Source organism: Fusarium oxysporum, chromosome IV (assembly GCF_013085055.1).
Source record: "Fusarium oxysporum Fo47 chromosome IV, complete sequence".
NCBI lineage: Eukaryota > Fungi > Ascomycota > Sordariomycetes > Hypocreales > Nectriaceae > Fusarium > Fusarium oxysporum.
Genome location: NC_072843.1, coordinates 2,956,406 through 2,973,038, shown reverse-complemented (window position 1 = coordinate 2,973,038; position 16,633 = coordinate 2,956,406). Strand labels below are relative to the sequence as shown.

Genomic DNA, 16,633 nt, shown 5'->3' with positions numbered 1-16,633 from the left:
AGCGTCAACAGTGAAACCTTGAATCGCTCATCGACATGGATACGATTATATTATACCTTGTTCTTGGTTTTCATGTTTTTATGAGCATGGCTGTCCCTATAACGGAAACAGTCCACCAAGTATACAGTCTGGCTTCGAATATGTACAGTTTACCTTGAGTTTATGTGGCAAGGTACAAGTCTGCAGCACTCACCACGTGCGTACGGCAGTTGGCCTAGGTTAATCTTGACGACATATTCAGTAAAGGTGCATAAAACTGGGTGTGCTTTGTACCGTTCATACAATTGGAGGCCTGTATCGTTGGTATATGGGAATGGGCAGTATAATATCAACTTTTCCTTTGGGTCAAGCCAAGCAATAGCTTATCATATTGACTAGCATGTACGTTGTTTGAGATTATTATAGTACATACCGCTTGTTGAAACTGAAGTCTTTTCTTACTTTGAGAACACAATGAGGGGTCGAGTTGAGATCTTATAACAATACCTAGCCAATGGACCTTAGTTATGAAACAATGCACCGTCGCGGCATTGGGACAAGGAAATACCCACACCCAATAAAGACCAGTTTCTCCCAGAGGGCGCCTGTAACAGATAGGTCGTTTAATTATTCAGTTCCGAACACATACATTGTGGTTCCGAGCGCAGCCAGAAAGAATATACCTCCAATCTACCCTACACAAGAGCGTGTTAATCAGTTTTGAACTTATAGTGTCTCTTTCATGATCTACAACTACAAGAGAACCGACAGAGATCCTTTGGTAGAGCTTAAAATCAAATAATTGTAGATGACTGAGTAGTGCTATTGAAATTGTGATCTCTTTGCTTCCATGAATGATGCTTTGACGTCAGAGCGAAGTGGGGTTACCAAGTGGAGGGGCATTACCTCAACATCAGTTCCGGCTATCATCATAAAATCCAATAACTTCTCACAGATTCATACTGCACAAAAAGCTCAATGAACTTTGCAAGAGCCGCACAGCGCATCAAGTCCATTCAAAACTTTCTTACTAGACAGACAGTTCCCCGTATTCCTGTACCTGCTGTTGCTGCTGGACAATCCAGGTTTGTCACAATGGCTTCAACTACAGATACCAAGAACTACAAGTTCAACCACTCAATGTAAGTGCAGATCTTCATGCATCTTCGGTGTGAAAGTAGTTGCTAACTCGGTTCAAAAGGATCCGAGTCAAGGACCCCAAGGCTTCCGGTATGTCAGACACCTTGATGTCCACAGCCCTGATCATCAAGCCTCATCTTAAGCTTAAATTGAACAAACTCACTACTTGTGCGAATATTGACTCAAATGCAGCTAAATTCTATGAATTCCTTGGCATGAGCCTTGTGAAGAAGCTCGAATTCCCTGATAGCAAATTCGACCTCTACTTCTTCGGCTATGATTCTCCTAATGCCCTGTCACACAACAAGAGCACTTTTGACAGGCAAGGACTTATCGAGTTGACTCACAACTACGGCACTGAGGATGATCCTGAGTACAAGGTGAACAACGGTAACCAAGAGCCTAACCGTGGTTTCGGCCACACCTGCATTGCCGTCGACAACATCCAGGCCGCCTGCAAGCGTATTGAGGATGCTGGTTATAAATTCCAGAAAAAGCTGACAGATGGACGCATGCGAAACATCGCCTTTGTACTTGACCCTGATGGCTACTGGGTCGAGGTCGTTGCCAGAAATGATTACAAGCAGACAGAAGATGTGAAGGAGACTGATGTGTCAACCTACACTATGGTTTGTTCACCATTCTTATTGATCTTCTAGAATTTGTAGCTAATGATCTAGAACCACACCATGCTTCGTGTCAAGGATGCTGAGAAGTCCTTGAAGTACTACCAGGAGGTTCTTGGCATGTCTCGACTGCGCACCCTTGAGAACCCTGAGGCCGGCTTCAACCTCTACTTCCTCGGCTACCCTGGCGATCAGCCTTTCCCTGAAGGTCAGGATGAGAATACTATCACCCATCGGGAGGGTCTTCTCGAATTGACATGGAACTATGGCACCGAGAAGGATGAGAACTTCCACTATCATGATGGTAACAGCCAGCCTCAGGGATTTGGCCACATCTGTGAGTTAATATCTGAGTAGGAGAGCAGACATGAATCTGACAAATTTAGGCGTTTCGGTTGACAACATTGATGCGGCTTGCAAGCGATTCGAGGATTTGAACGTGAGCTGGAAGAAGAGACTTACAGACGGCCGAATGAAGAACGTTGCCTTCTTGCTGGATCCTGATGGCTACTGGATTGAGCTTGTACAGAATGAAAAGTTCTCTGGCAAGGAGAACTTCTAGATGCCCAAACTTGCATATTCTATAACAACGGAGTGTTATATCTCAAGATTGAGAAATCAAACTTAGAAACGATGTCATGAAATAAGGCATCAAATCTACGCATACTTAGCCGCATAAGAAGGAAAATGAAGCCAATCAGCATAATATTGCAGAACGAACGATGCACAATGTAAAAAGCGTGGGGCAAGCAATTGATCTCCGGTCGTTTTTTCCCACAGCTTAAGGCTCTCATCGTACAAATAGTCATCTTGTACCTTGATAGTTACAGTGATATCAATTTCTGTCGGAGGCCAATTACTTAATAGCGCCCTTCAAACAGAGAATCGCTTCGATGATATTGATCCAGGCATTTGTGCACATTGAGACTATATCCCAGGTTGACCGGTGAGCCATGTTGCCGTGTTCTCGCTCAGCATGCACCAGATCAGCGTGTCCAAAGCCACTGGACTTCTTTGCCCGGCAGACACGGGTCGTTTCTAGCGGTGGCACTGGAATGCTTGTGTTATGTACCCCACGACGGGCCGTGGCTTGCAGTAGTTGAACATGGAGAAATGAGGGGTTGCAGCTTAGGCTGAGTCTGAGATACAGGTGCCACACCAAAGCTCAAGCTCAAGTTCCATGGACATTGATGGTTACTCTCTTGGTGCCCCGCCATATCCTGTACCGTGCCGTAGTACTCTGACGGTTAATCACAATACTTCACTCGCTGAACGAGCTTTACGCGCGCAGATGAACCACCCCCGCGCCAGAGATCACTGCCTCCGTGGGGGAGGACAGACTTCTGCATCTCAATCTGCCCGTTCTTATTAAGGACTTTTACTTTGAGAAACGGTGATCAAGGCTGATCTGGGGCTCATTGGATTGGGTAGCCAACAAGGTGGCGGTTATCTGTCTCATGGGAGGGCAAAGACAAGAGGGGGAACGTCATCTCGATCTTTTTACTTATACTAGGTCGTGTGCCCTCTCACACTTGAACTTGAGTTTCTTAGGATACACACCGTCTTTGCAAGTACTTCAGACTACTACTCAACTCACCATGTCCCCTTCAGCTACTTTTGACACACCGTCTGTTGGCCACTCAAGCCGTCTTAAGATCCTCGTACCTGAAAAAGTATCTCCAGATGGACTGGCTTTACTCACCCCTCACTTTGATGTTGACAATCGTAAAGGGCTAACAGCCACTGAGCTTATCAATTTGATCCCCAACTACCATGGTCTGATTATTCGCTCCGAGACGCAAGTTACAGCTGAAGTCGTCCAAGCTGGACGGAAGCTGAGGGTTGTTGCTCGGGCTGGTGTTGGAGTTGACAACATAGATGTCCCTGCCGCAAGCGCCCAAGGCGTTATTGTTGTGAACTCTCCTTCAGGCAACATCCTTGCAGCGGCAGAACACACTATTGCACTCCTCCTCTCAACAGCCCGTAATGTGGGACAGGCAGACAGCAGTGTCAAGGCTGGCCGCTGGGAGCGAAGCAAACTCGTGGGAGTTGAAGTTGGCCGCAAGACTCTCGGCATCATCGGATTGGGCAAGGTTGGAATGAATGTTGCTCGCATGGCCATAGGTCTCGGTATGACAGTCAAGGCGGTCGACCCCTATGCAAGCACCGACATGGCTCGCCAAACTGGCGTTGAACTGGTTCCAGGGTTGGAGGACCTGCTTCCTGTGGTTGACTTTCTGACCATCCATACGCCCCTGCTTGCTACAACACTGGACTTAGTTGGCGAGGCAGAGTTTAAAAAGATGAAGAAGACAGCTCGTGTGCTCAATGTTGCACGCGGTGGTGTGTATAACGAGGAGGCTTTGATAAAAGCACTTGATGAGGGATGGATCGCAGGAGCGGGTATTGACGTCTGGTCTTCAGAGCCACTGGCTGCAGACTCAGCAGCAGCCCGGCTCAGTCAACACCACAAGGTTGTGGCGACACCTCATCTGGGAGCTTCAACAATTGAGGCACAGGAGAATGTTTCCATGGATGTCTGCAAGCAGGTCCTTGAGATTCTTCAAGGCGGACTTCCTACTAGCGCTGTCAATGCCCCTATTATCATGCCGGAAGAGTACCGTAAGCTGCAACCATCTGTGCAGCTTGTCGAAAAGATGGGCCGTCTCTATACGCAGCACTTTGTGCGAAGTAAAGGAGGCATGATAGGGGGTCGTCGATTCGAGCTCATATATCACGGCGACCTGGCTGGCATGACCAACACCAAGCCGCTGTTTGCTGCTCTTGTCAAAGGTCTTGTGTCCACGATCAGCGACTCGCATATCAACATGGTCAACGCAGCACTCATTGCCAAAGAGAAAGGCATTGTGATTAGTGAGACTCGTTCTGGCGATTCACCTTCGACTTATGCCAACTTTGTGACACTACGTTCATATCAGGCTGGTAGCAGTGGCAGTGAGCAGGTAATTGAAGGCTACGCGAGTGACGAACAAGTCTTCATCTCCAAGCTGGACAGATTCAATGGTGTGTTTACACCAGAGGGAACCCTCATTATACTGCACAACTACGATGAGCCTGGCAAGATTGGAGGAGTAGGTATGGTGCTCGGAAAGCACGGGATTAACATCAAGTTCATGCAAGTGGCCAGTCTGGACCCCGAAGCTACTAAGGGAGCCGATACCCCGCCTGACCCGAAAGGCAACGAGGCATTGATGATTCTTGGTGTTCTCGGGCCGGTGAGTGGTGAAGTCTTGGAGGACTTGAAGAACTCCCCAGGAGTTCTTGATGTTGGACTGGTTAAGCTGTGATCATGGTGCTGGCTGGTCGAACGAAGTGAGGATAAGGTACCATTCAACATGCTCAGGGGTGGCAATCGCGACCATAGGAGTGACGGCTCAGAAGTAAACAAAAGACAAAATAAACCTTGATATTATGCGATGATCATCACATGCTCTCCAGCGAGCAAGAAAAAATCTAACCCTAAGTCTAGGTGCTAAAAATGATCAAACCAAAGGTCTACTGTGTCTATACTAAACTTACACAAGTCTTTTTGTCACTTGGTTATAGAGATCCTCAGTTTTCTTGCCTCTCTTTGACAATGGATGATTGATTGTCTTGACAATGACTTCATGCGGCTTTAGCTGGGAAACTAAGGGCATCGTAGCGAGCGGTTTTAGCTTCTGCAACTTCAAGATTTTAGTGGATTTTGTCGACTGCATTCGGGATCTGGACCTGGTCTAGTGGACGCCTCCACCAATAAAATTATTCTCCCCTCCCTGGCAGTTCCCTGCGTCATCATGTTCGCGAGTTAGATGACCCGTATCATCCAAGGATAAGGTAGCTAATTCCAACCCTTTCGTCCCACTTCTTTTGCCTCGTCGTTCTTGTTCTTCATCAAAGCTCGCCTTTGGTGCGAAAAGGTTGGATTTTGACCAGACGAAACGAGGCAAAAAGACTTCAATTGCCCGAATAGCTTCTCATCCTTAGCGACAGCATCTCTTCAAGCTTCACCTTGACCCTAAGCTCCCCTGTCTCAGCCACATTCCGGTCCTTATCGTGTAAGCTTTGCCAAGATCGCTTGTGCCTATCCGTCGGAGATTGATTACCTTGGCCTGCCTTGAACGCGTTCAACTCAATCTGACCTTCGACAATCGACATTCGCGGTCTTCCCGCTTCGCCTTGCGGTGACGAGATAACTCATATATCCGCACACACGATATACGAAATACACATCCTGTCACAATGGCGAACGCTGCACGATACAATATGGGCTCAATACGCCCGGCTGTCATTGGCATGGGCCGAGTCTTTGGTGCAAGCTTGACGGCTGTCTCTGCCTTTCCGGTTGACACCAAGGGCCACCATGACGCTGGCGAAGAGGGCGGTTCCAGCCTTTGGGTCCTCGCTGTTGCGTCAATGGTTCTGGTCCTTCTTGGTGGTGCTTTTGCTGGATTGACAATTGCGCAAGTTCCCCTCCCTCTTGGCGATTCGCGACGCATGCTGACCTCACCAGTTTGATGGGACAAGACAGTATTTATCTCCAGGTTTTATCGGGCGATCCCGCGGAATCGCAGTCTAAGAATGCGAAACGTGTGTTGAAATTGTTAAAACGAGGAAAGCATTGGGTTCTGGTCACACTGCTGCTATCGAACGTCATTGTCAACGAGTCACTCCCCGTTGTATTGGACCGAACTCTTGGTGGAGGTGTTGCTGCTGTCGTTGGCAGTACTGTTCTCATCGGTATGTGAGACATGATACCCCTGGTAGGCTTTGCTAACCATAGCAGTTATTTTTGGTGAAATTGTTCCCCAGTCTATCTGCGTTCGATACGGCCTTCCTATCGGCGGATACATGTCTACTCCAGTTCTTATTCTCATGTATCTCACCGCTCCCGTTTCTTGGCCTATTGCAAAGCTTCTCGACTGGATTCTGGGTGAGGATCATGGTACTTTGTACAAGAAGAGCGGACTCAAGACGCTGGTCACCCTCCACAAGTCTCTGGGTGAGATTTCCGAGCGTCTGAACCAGGATGAGGTAACAATTATCACAGCTGTTTTGGACTTGAAGGACAAGCCCGTTGCTGAAGTTATGACACCCATCTCCGATGTTTATACCCTTGCCGAAGACCACATCCTCGACGAAAAGACCATGGATGATATTTTATCCTCCGGGTACTCGCGAATCCCTATCTATCGTTCTGGGAATCACTTGGACTTTGTTGGCATGCTTTTGGTCAAGACACTCATCACCTACGACCCTGAAGATAGGATTCCCGTCCGCGATGTGCCTCTCGGTGCAATTGTCGAAACGCGCCCTGAGACCAGCTGTCTGGACATCATCAACTTCTTCCAGGAGGGCAAATCGCACATGGTGCTGGTATCGGAGTTCCCCGGCTCGGACCATGGTGCCCTCGGTGTTGTTACTCTTGAAGATGTGATCGAGGAATTGATTGGAGAGTAAGTAGCCAATTTCACATATGATGAGTATTACTGACCACACAGGGAAATTGTTGACGAATCCGACGTATACGTCGATGTACACAAGGCTATCCGACGTCTTACTCCCGCACCCCGAGCCCGCCGAATTCACGCAACTGCTGCCGCTGCCGCTGCAATGGCCACTAAGAAGGCCCCAGGCGACTCTATTTTGGTCGACGTTGAAGAACACGCCGAGGATCACCCTCCCAATGTCGAGACTGCTTCTTTCCACAGCAATTATGAAGGGGGATTCCACAACTCTGCCAAGACTGCCATTCATATGAAGCGCCGGACCTCTGATGGTGGCATAGAAGGCACCCCAGTTGTTGTGAAGGCTAGTCTAGATGAAATGAGGTCTCAACTTCGTCTTGGGCCTGCCAACCGAGCTGCGAACCCTCGCAGCAATACCCGCAGCCTCTTCAAAATCAAACAAGGTCTCGGCGCGAGCCATACGCCCCCCAACGATGGCTCAAGACCTGCCCAGCCGCGCGCTGCATCCCACATGGGTTTCACGAGTACTCACGGACAATCTCAGGCGCGGACACAGGGGCATGAACGGACACCATTATTAGCTGAGGAGCACGAAGAAGCTATTGACGACGATGAAGATGACCACAGTCGTAAAACAAATGGTCGGCATTAGGGGGTATATTTAGTGGTATGGATAATAGGGTTTGATGGAATCGTTTCTTAGGAGTGGCTATATCTAAACCAGGGCCCTTTACTGTTGGGCATACCAGGCAAGGTCTAGTTAATACACCTCCGCAGCATTGATGACAGCAGCCAAATCATGGCAACTATAATACTCTTTGACGTCAAATTTTGTCTCATTGTAACTTTATTCTTCTTCTATTCATCCATACTAATATGCTCTCAGTCATACCAGATGGCGTTCATGCCGAAGCCAGGCTCTGGTGTTCTAACCCTTGCAACACGGGCGAGGTGCTCATCTTGCCAGCGGTAGATCTCCAGCCAACCTTCTTGATCATCCGTGATCGCTACCCACTCGTCTGTCCAAGGGCAAGGTGCAACCGCATTACTGTGTCCACCACTCGTAGGTGTAGGATTCAGGCAGATCTGGCGCTCAATGGCGCCAGTATCCGAGAGCTTGAAGGCGGCCACATAACCTGTCAGGTCGAAGGAGTTGGCACGGGACGAGGCAAAGAGATACTTGCCCGACGACGAAAGCACGCAGACATCAGCGCGGTACTGTGTCCACCTATCGGGGATACCTGGAGGAATCAGAGGGTAGTGCTTGTGGGTGTAAACGGGAAGACGAGTTGCTGGATCGATGAGGTACTCGCAAATTCGGTTGCCCTTCTCCATAAGAGCATAGAGGTAGTTTCCAGTAGGATGCATGGCTACCCATCGAGGGTGGTCTCGAGCATCAGGACAATCGACAGAACCAACTAGCTCAAGAGAAGGATCGTCCTTGCTGACACGGCGATGGGTCCAGAGCTTGTTAGCACGGAGGTCGGCAGAATAAAGGTACTCTTCCTTAGGGTCAAAGACCATTCCGTGAATACCCGTGTTAGGCTGGTAAGGATAGTTTTGAACATTTTCCTTGAGAGCCTTTGTGATGGAATCGGTGGTGAAGACAGCGCCGTGGCCAGCGTGATCGTAGAAAGGATTGCAGTAGACGGCATAAGGAGGCTTGTTCGCTGCGAGAAGGAAGATGGCACGGGTGTTTGTGGTGGCAAGAGAAGCATTGGCTGTTGAGGTTAGTTTCCAGTATATGAACGGTCAGATGTGGCTTACGATCGTGCTCCATTGGGTGAGAGACTTGGTGAGTTATCGAAGTTGGCGATTCGACGGCGAAGCTGGACCACTTCTTCATGGCAGCACCGTAAATAGCTTTGCGATCATGCTGGAGTGCAATGTGAGTTAACATCTTGCAGTATGAGAAGTGATCTTACACTAAATGTCATCCATGAGATTGGCTCGTCCTTGGGAATCTCGGTCCTTTTCACGAGCTTAAGTGTAAGAGCTTCGTCGTCGAAGGCAAAAGTGAAGATAGCACCTGGAGGAGTCCAGGTACCAACCATGAGATGATGAACAGGCATTTTCGCTGTGATAGATGTTGCTCGAAGCTTTGAGATGAGTGCAGGTCGCATACAAGTCGAAGCTAGAATCACAGCAGAACCAATTCAACGATCAATGAAGCAGTCCTGAGATTATTGCTGGAGGAGAAAGTACATGTAAAAAAAAGATTGAGTCGTTATCATGGATGATGGAGGGGAGCGACAGGCTTAAACATTTATCCTACAGGGCATAGTGGAGGACCCCGCGGAATTGAGCTACCTTATGATGCAGGCTCTCAGTACAGTTACAGTTGGTTAGCAGTTAGCCGTGGGTCTAAGTCCGGGGACGGGGCCGGCTTCGGTAGTCTGCGGCGGCAGATGTTGACGGATATGATTTCGGGATTGAATCGATAATAATGAGTGTGCAGTTGGCTTTTGTTAATATGAGCATCTTGAAATTTAGTCATTAGCGAAAACCCTTGAAATGATATGATCTTTTTAGAGGCCCATCATGACACCTAAATCGTATCAAACATCCCAGAGTCATGATAGCATGGCTCTCATCATACTAGATCTATCTGACTTGCTGTGTTTCATGAGACGCAAGTGATCTCAATTGGTCTTGCAAAATAATTTACATTTGAATAAAAGATCTGTTGACTATTCTCGGGGCATGCTGAACCTATGAATGGATATCTTATTAGTAGCATCTAGAATACCCCGCATTGACTTCCCCGATGTTGATCCCGGCACAAAGCCACTAACGTCCTTCTTCTTGTGCTATATTAAATATTGGATATTATGTGAAAAGATATTCCCTCGTCAACTAAAACGATACTATGGAGCAGCCCTTGAGAAGAGGTCATGATGACATACCCTTGCTCATGACCATGGATTCAATACAAACGCGAGAAAGATGTTATGGCCGCTTATGTAGCCCGGCGATTCATATAAGCTAAACAACAAACAAGGATGTTCCCAGCTGATGTTTTGAGCAGTCATGGCGATCCTTGGCCTCAATAGTACTCATGATATCAGTGTGGTAGAGAATACACCGACCGACATGTATTCAGGAAAGTGTCTACGTAGTATTGGGATGAAATGAGAACTGAGTATTGGCTATAATTTAAATTCATTTGGACTTATTGAATATGGATCTTTCAACCTGTAAAGCCTGAGCTAATGAAATTGCTGCTTGGCTAATCAACGCTGTAAGCGACAGCATCACTCGATCGCGAATCGCTTTTCCAGCTTCAACGGTCGGCGGAGCGTAAAAGGAAAGAAAACAATTGACCGATCATTGTTATTATTACTACACGCAAGCAAATATAGTCTTGTACGACCTGTTATGCCATCGTGCATCATCATCGTCCACCATCACTGGTGCGATAAGATAGGGCCCGTCACCCGGCCAACGGCCGTTTCCCAATAAACAGTCAACGGCTTGTCTAATAGTGCCTTGGCTCTGGCTACCTAAGCGACCTACTTTCTTGCTAGCTCCAGCTCCAGCTTCAGCTTGTCTTCTCAACTTTACCTTACTTTTATTCTTTCTGCAATGGCGTAGTCCAATTCGCAGTCTTAGTTGGCTTCTTATTCTCAACAGTTGGCGTGAGACTTAGTTTTGTTCATTACCATTTTTTTTTAAACATCTTCATTTCTACAGGCGTCGCCGTGACGCCCTGGGCGAAAGCTACTTAGCAGCTCTCATATAACCACGGATATCGTGGCTCGACACCATGAATACAAACGACGTAAATAGCTTCGACGCCGGTCGAAGACCACGGCCCAAGTCCTCCATCCTCGAGGGCTTCATGCATCGTCGTCAAGCCTCCACCGATACCCATTCATTCCAGGCCCCTTTCGATGGTCCTGTCTCTCCTATACAGCCCAAGATCATGGCTTTTGAGAACTACTCCAACCCAGGGGCACTGGCGGAGCTACAATACAACCAGCAAGAGTCTTCCGGACGCTTCTCACGGCGACAGGACCGAGGCCGATCACAGTCCCCGACCAAGAGCAGCTTTGGCAACTTCACCATCATAACAGCACCCGGCAAAGAAGCCAAGGGCTCAAAATCTCGCGATCCCTCTCCCACCAAACCGAAACGGCCAAAGTCAACAACTAACCTTGCTGGTCTGCTCAAGCCCAAGACGCTGCGAAACTTGGGCAGGTTCGGATCCGACGACAATGTCAATTCATCCAAGGACAAGGAAAACAGAACTCCCGAAGAACCGGTAGCAGACCCTGCACCAACACCCATTTATTCTCAGTTTGCCTCTCGACCGAACATCGAACCAGCCCAGAGCACACGCCGTAGTATGGACGAAGCACGGGCACCAAGTGTCCAGGATCTTTATAATGGCAGTCGAGTCGCCGTCAAAGAGCGACCGAAATCATATCATCCCATGCTGGGAAGAATGGAACCACCCCCCTCACCGACCAAGGCACGCACTTCAAACGATTCCCGAAAGGGGTCAAAAGACTCGACTGAGGCTAAAAGTAAGAGCGGTCGAGGTAAGGTCTTGAGCGTCTTTACTACATTCAACCACAGCCGATCCAAGTCAACGTCAGTTGTACCTGAGCCGACCGAGGCAGTACTTGACCCTAAGGATATTGACAAACACCTTGAAGCTATGTTGGACCGACGAAACATTCCAGAGAATCAGAGATACAAGATGAGGAACCTGAGCGACACCATCAAGATGGAGTTTATCCGCCAGGACTGGGCCGAAGCACAGGCTTCTCGGACAGAGAGATCCTGCTCAACAGATAGCGCCAATAGCGGCCTGGTCATGGAAGCCGGCACACAAAATGAAGAGAAACAGAAGCGATCACGGGGCAAGAGTTTTACTCTCTCACGAGGAAGAAAGGAATCAAAGGAGCCAAGCTCCCCTATCAAAAAGTCAAAGGGCGACGGGACGTTAGGCCGTCATTTCAGAAGCAAGTCCACCGACAGCGTAGTCAGCGAAGGGCCTCCTGGATCAAGCGGCTCCGTTTCCAACTCTGGAATTCTGTCCAAGATTAAGCTTAACCAAGGCCCAGGTGATTACGTGGCGTATCTCAGAAAGGTTCAAAAACCAGAACTTGTCGAGGTCGGCAAAGTTCACAAGCTACGACTGCTTCTCAGGAACGAGACAGTGGCATGGATCGAAGACTTCATCCAGCAAGGCGGTATGAAGGAGATTGTAGGTCTGCTCAACCGCATCATGGAGGTTGAATGGAGGTAAGTCAAATTCAAGATGTGATCCCACAAGCGTGACTAACAATTGATAGGGAGGAACATGAAGATGCACTGCTTCACGAGAATCTTCTCTGTCTAAAGGCACTGTCGACGACAGCTCGCGCCATGCAATATCTTCACACGATCCAGAGCGATCTATTTCCCAAGCTCCTACACATGCTCTTCGACCCAGAGAAGAAGGGTCCCAGCGAGTTCACCACTCGTAACATCATAACATCCGTCTTGTTCACGTATGTTGAGTCTGCTGCACCAGCCGAACGGGTCACACGAGCCCAGAGTATTCTCGCACACCTCAGAGACCCCGAGCCAAAGGAAGATCAGCGCCCATTGCCATTTGTCCTAGAGATGAGGCAAGAAAGGCCATACCGCGTTTGGAACAAGGAGGTTGTTAGCGTCACTAAAGAAGTGTTCTGGATTTTCCTTCACAACGTCAACGTTGTATCCCTTCCTTCGGACCGCCCCTCGACGTGTGACCTTGCCCCTGGTCCGCACAGTTACATGCTTCGACATTTCCCTCAAGAGCGCCCCCCGGTCCCAGCAGCACCATATGTGGGCGGAGTCGAATGGGATGCGACCAACTACCTGGCTTCTCATCTTGATCTCATGAACGCCATCTTGGCCTGCACACCGACACAAGAGGAGCGCAACACTCTTCGCGCACAGTTCCGAATTTCGGGATGGGAGCGATGCCTTGGTGGTAGTCTACGACTCTGTAAAGAGAAGTTCTATGGAAGTGTGCATGACGGGCTTCGGACATGGGTCGGAGCGGCGGCCGAGGATGGTTGGGACGTCAAGGATGTGCGATACGGGCCGCCCCCTGACGCTCGGGCTTCACCAAAGAAAACTGGAGGTGGTCAGAAGAAACCGGTCGAGGCGGCGCCAAAGCTTGAGATGCCGAAGCTCGATTTTGGGTTGGATAAGCCATCCACTCCAAGTAAGGAGAAGGACATGTGGCTGTGATGAAATGGCAAATCTTGAAGTGCCAGCATTTGTTTCTTGCATGTATTTCCTTGTTGGTCTGGAGCCAAGGTTGATTGTTGGTTGTTTGGAAGTCATGGTAGAGATCCTACTTTGATGATGGCATGTTAATGAACTGATGACACAAAAAACTGTATTGTTGACCCATCCGTGCTTCGGGTTACTTGATACAAACTCCTTGTAGATCTCACGTGTTCCCGTGATGTACAGCTTATGTGACGCTCAGGACCAGCCAGCCACCGTACGCTGTGCCCTTGTTTTCTTGGAAACTTTGGTCCAAGGTAGTAGTCTTGTATTCTTTATCCTCTACGACGGGGCTTGTTCAAAGATTGCTTCGATGAAGCTTGAAGGACTCAAAAACCGTTGCACCTTTGAGCACATCTTCCTTAACCTTTTCATCAGCGGCTGTCAGCTTGGGCAGCAATTCGAGGACCTCAGAAACCTTGTTCTGAGGAATGACCACCACCCCGTTGATTGGATCGCTAAATGCAAGGTCGCCAGGAGAGACGAGGGTTCCATCAATGTCGAGAGGTACCTGGATCGCCCAGGGCACGCTCCCTCCACCGACCCCAACGGTGGACAACCCTCGAGCCCAAATCTGCATTGTACCTCCGAGTTCAGCTTGTCCTAAGAGCAGGGTAAATGACACTCACCGGTAAGGAAGTACTCTTTAATTCCGCTATATCTCTGGCTCGCCCAGCTACAACGATGCCCTTGGCTTGGCACACTTTCATGCGAACTGCCATGATCCCACCACAAACAGCATTCTTTTGACCGTCAGGCTGTTTAAGAACCACAATGGTTCCTGGTTCTGTCAGATCGGCCCAATGGGTTCCCTCAGGGATGTTCTTTTGTATTTCTGGGAGATCCTGTCCCTTGGAGGCGAAGAGAACTGTTGAAACTGGAGCAACAGTAACCGATGTTGCATCACCCTCAGGAGAGCTGTATAGGTTCAGATCGGCAACAAAGCCGGCGCCGGGAACCTTTAACTTGAGGAGTGCGTCCGAGATATCACAAGCGGAATACTGCTGCAGCTTTACCAAGTCCTCGGCGTGGTAACTCATGCTGATAGCGTCCAAGGGCAACAAGTTTTTAGCGAATACGGCGAGTCGGTGAGCAAGGTCTATCAAATAGTTGCAGTTTCGAAGATTAAAAGCCTCTTTGACGTTGTAAGTGCGTTATAGCCCCCCGGGTTAGAACTCGCCGGTAATCGCAGGAAGTTCAGGTCGTAGTGGAACTTGGAGCTCCATGACTCCGGAGCCTCCCATCAACCGGGACGTACAGTCCAATCAGAAGCATTACCAGCACATGCTTTGGATGCACGAACTAGGTGGGGGATGGCCAGGGAGAGCTTGACCGAGGCCAATCATTGAACTCGAAGGATCTGGCCCTGGACGGGAATTCAAAGTTGATGAGGAACCGGCGTTTTATTTGCGACTGCAACTGTGAGCTAGCGACAGAGATAGATTAGGAGCTCAAGCGGAGCAACCCTGGCATGACGTCTCTTGTTTACTCTTCTCTCTTTCGGATCCTCTTCTGGACTATTCGTAGGAAGGTTTTTTTCTTCTTTCTCGTTTGTTGGTACATGACGCAGAAGTGACTATCAGTTCCCGTCCTGGTATCAATCAGTCAGTGACGAGACTCAGGGTACCAAAATGTGACGTGTCTTATGAGCAAGGGCCAAAATCAAGATGGTGTCCAAGCATGGTCTACATATTCTTTATCGCCGCGATAGACGACCGGCTCCCTTCGGGCAACGAGTCATGGCGAGGCATGATAATGTTTCAGAGAGGCTGGCGCTGCAGAGTAGATTTTGTGGTGAAGCTGGTTCTTATGGTGAGCAATAGGTGGGGTTCACCAGATATCAACGGAAATTCCGAAGATGCAAGAACAATAAAAATCGATATACTACGTAGCAACCGGCCGAAAAGACTTAAGGAGAGGCTTGCAATTTCCTAACGTGACAAGCCGTAATTTCAAGCAATAAAGCGAACGCCTCCATTCCTGTTACAACATGGAATAGATGCTGTCAAAAGTAGATGCTACGCTAGCTAAGTCTCTTGGCTAGATAGCTCAACCCGTCCGTTCTATCAACTCAACCCCAGACACACGGACATTCCAAGGGTCCGTTTAAATCGTGACATGTGCTTCAAGGCTGTTGATGACAGCTTTGCTCAACTGGGCTCAAACTTCTCGTTCAGAGAATGGAACAGAGATACATGAGCAATGAGACACCTTCTTATGCTAAGATCAGCTGTTCTTGACTGCTTCTAGACTTACTACGCAGGATAATCTATGAAGCGGAACCGGATAACAGAAGATCATTGGGTCGGAAGCCTTGTTAGTTGCACTGCTGAGCCTTTCTTTGGCATGAATAAGAGTATATGTGCTGGCCATGTCCTCCACATAAGATCCTCGAAACAGATCCAGACCGTTAATTGGTGTTGACATCTGCAACGAGAGGGGTTCATGAGTGATTTCAACCAAACTATCCCTGCCCTATAAACCAGAACAACCACGAATGAGTGCACCAACTGCTGAGAAATGCAGCTAAAAGATGCATACCATCATGGCTATACCTGGCGTGTGAGGGGAACATTTGATGCCCCTCCCCATCATCATCATCATGATTCGTGGCCGGGACACTTGATCATGTCGAATTGGGCGAGGAGCCATGCGCCTCCACATCAATCACCGTCAACCGTCTCATTAGATTGACACGGCTGGGATGATGTTGGCTTGGTGGATGCTGTTCTGGGGCCGGGCAGAGATGGGTCCCAGTTGTTGCTACCTAGCATTCGCTAACGGGGCAAGCATGTCGGGTGATGGAACTGACGTTGTGACATCCCACATGGAGGGAATTATTCTCTATGGATTTAGATTTTGGCTATGGTAAAAGGATGACCTGAGAAGCACGGAATGCTCTGTTTGTAATCGAGGCACAGCATATAACCTTGCCTGTAACCTAGCTTGGCATTGAGAGGGGACACCAGATGATCGACTTGAGCTGCCAGATCTTGGCTGATAGTGATAGCTGATAGTGGAGGGCAACGATATGGGAGGGGGGAAGACGATCCTGAGAATTGACTTGTTCAGGGTTGCGGCGGACAACTTTCTCAGCAGGGGTCAAAGAAGCTCAACGTCAGGGGTCCATGAAAGAAAAGAAAATTA

The 16,633-nt window shown here is 48.8% G+C and overlaps 6 protein-coding genes across 6 annotated transcripts; 4 read left to right on the top strand and 2 right to left on the bottom strand.

Moving 5' to 3' along the window:
• Window positions 1-873: 873 nt before the first annotated feature.
• On the top strand, window positions 874-2,525 carry FOBCDRAFT_221351 (Glyoxalase/Bleomycin resistance protein/Dihydroxybiphenyl dioxygenase). Its single transcript, XM_059609572.1, has 5 exons — window positions 874-1,121; window positions 1,181-1,209; window positions 1,312-1,748; window positions 1,800-2,082; window positions 2,132-2,525. Exons 1-5 carry the CDS (start codon window positions 958-960, stop codon window positions 2,305-2,307), a joined length of 1,089 nt encoding a protein of 362 aa, XP_059464704.1. The 5' UTR covers window positions 874-957; the 3' UTR covers window positions 2,308-2,525.
• Window positions 2,526-3,238: 713 nt separating this feature from the next.
• On the top strand, window positions 3,239-5,186 carry FOBCDRAFT_221349 (uncharacterized protein). The gene has a single exon (XM_031178737.3). The coding sequence runs from the start codon at window positions 3,344-3,346 to the stop codon at window positions 5,051-5,053; it is 1,710 nt and encodes a 569-aa protein (XP_031044624.2). The 5' UTR covers window positions 3,239-3,343; the 3' UTR covers window positions 5,054-5,186.
• Window positions 5,187-5,633: 447 nt separating this feature from the next.
• FOBCDRAFT_30929 (uncharacterized protein) lies at window positions 5,634-8,015 on the top strand. Its single transcript, XM_059611949.1, has 4 exons — window positions 5,634-6,208; window positions 6,259-6,485; window positions 6,532-7,201; window positions 7,247-8,015. The coding sequence occupies exons 1-4, from the start codon at window positions 5,988-5,990 to the stop codon at window positions 7,863-7,865; spliced, it is 1,737 nt and encodes a 578-aa protein (XP_059464703.1). The 5' UTR covers window positions 5,634-5,987; the 3' UTR covers window positions 7,866-8,015.
• An 80-nt stretch (window positions 8,016-8,095) lies between these two features.
• FOBCDRAFT_272839 (carboxy-cis,cis-muconate cyclase) lies at window positions 8,096-9,285 on the bottom strand (the record flags this gene model as incomplete). Its single annotated transcript, XM_031178740.3, has 3 exons — window positions 8,096-8,934; window positions 8,981-9,089; window positions 9,139-9,285. The coding sequence occupies 3 exons, from the start codon at window positions 9,283-9,285 to the stop codon at window positions 8,096-8,098; spliced, it is 1,095 nt and encodes a 364-aa protein (XP_031044627.3).
• A 1,694-nt stretch (window positions 9,286-10,979) lies between these two features.
• On the top strand, window positions 10,980-13,444 carry FOBCDRAFT_272838 (armadillo-type protein; the record flags this gene model as incomplete). The annotated part of the gene is made up of 2 exons (XM_031178741.2): window positions 10,980-12,466; window positions 12,517-13,444. The coding sequence occupies 2 exons, from the start codon at window positions 10,980-10,982 to the stop codon at window positions 13,442-13,444; spliced, it is 2,415 nt and encodes an 804-aa protein (XP_031044628.2).
• Window positions 13,445-13,733: 289 nt separating this feature from the next.
• Window positions 13,734-14,665, bottom strand: FOBCDRAFT_30922 (ribonuclease E inhibitor RraA/Dimethylmenaquinone methyltransferase). Its single transcript, XM_031178742.3, has 2 exons — window positions 14,116-14,665; window positions 13,734-14,060 (listed from the first exon to the last, which is right to left on the bottom strand). The coding sequence occupies exons 1-2, from the start codon at window positions 14,524-14,526 to the stop codon at window positions 13,785-13,787; spliced, it is 687 nt and encodes a 228-aa protein (XP_031044629.3). The 5' UTR covers window positions 14,527-14,665; the 3' UTR covers window positions 13,734-13,784.
• Window positions 14,666-16,633: the final 1,968 nt, after the last annotated feature.

Excerpts from the sequence above, each read along its gene's own strand:
- FOBCDRAFT_221351 (XM_059609572.1), top strand. The coding sequence starts at position 958 with ATGAACTTTGCAAGAGCCGCACAGCGCATCAAGTCCATTCAAAACTTT. Across the intron at positions 1,122-1,180 it reads TACAAGTTCAACCACTCAAT|GATCCGAGTCAAGGACCCCA; the intron begins GTAAGTGCAGAT and ends TCGGTTCAAAAG. Across the intron at positions 2,083-2,131 it reads TCAGGGATTTGGCCACATCT|GCGTTTCGGTTGACAACATT; the intron begins GTGAGTTAATAT and ends TGACAAATTTAG.
- FOBCDRAFT_221349 (XM_031178737.3), top strand. The coding sequence starts at position 3,344 with ATGTCCCCTTCAGCTACTTTTGACACACCGTCTGTTGGCCACTCAAGC.
- FOBCDRAFT_30929 (XM_059611949.1), top strand. The coding sequence starts at position 5,988 with ATGGCGAACGCTGCACGATACAATATGGGCTCAATACGCCCGGCTGTC. Across the intron at positions 6,209-6,258 it reads TTTGCTGGATTGACAATTGC|TTTGATGGGACAAGACAGTA; the intron begins GCAAGTTCCCCT and ends TGACCTCACCAG. Across the intron at positions 7,202-7,246 it reads ATCGAGGAATTGATTGGAGA|GGAAATTGTTGACGAATCCG; the intron begins GTAAGTAGCCAA and ends CTGACCACACAG.
- FOBCDRAFT_30922 (XM_031178742.3), bottom strand. The coding sequence starts at position 14,526 with ATGAGTTACCACGCCGAGGACTTGGTAAAGCTGCAGCAGTATTCCGCT. Across the intron at positions 14,061-14,115 it reads TAAAGAGTACTTCCTTACCG|ATTTGGGCTCGAGGGTTGTC; the intron begins GTGAGTGTCATT and ends GGTACAATGCAG.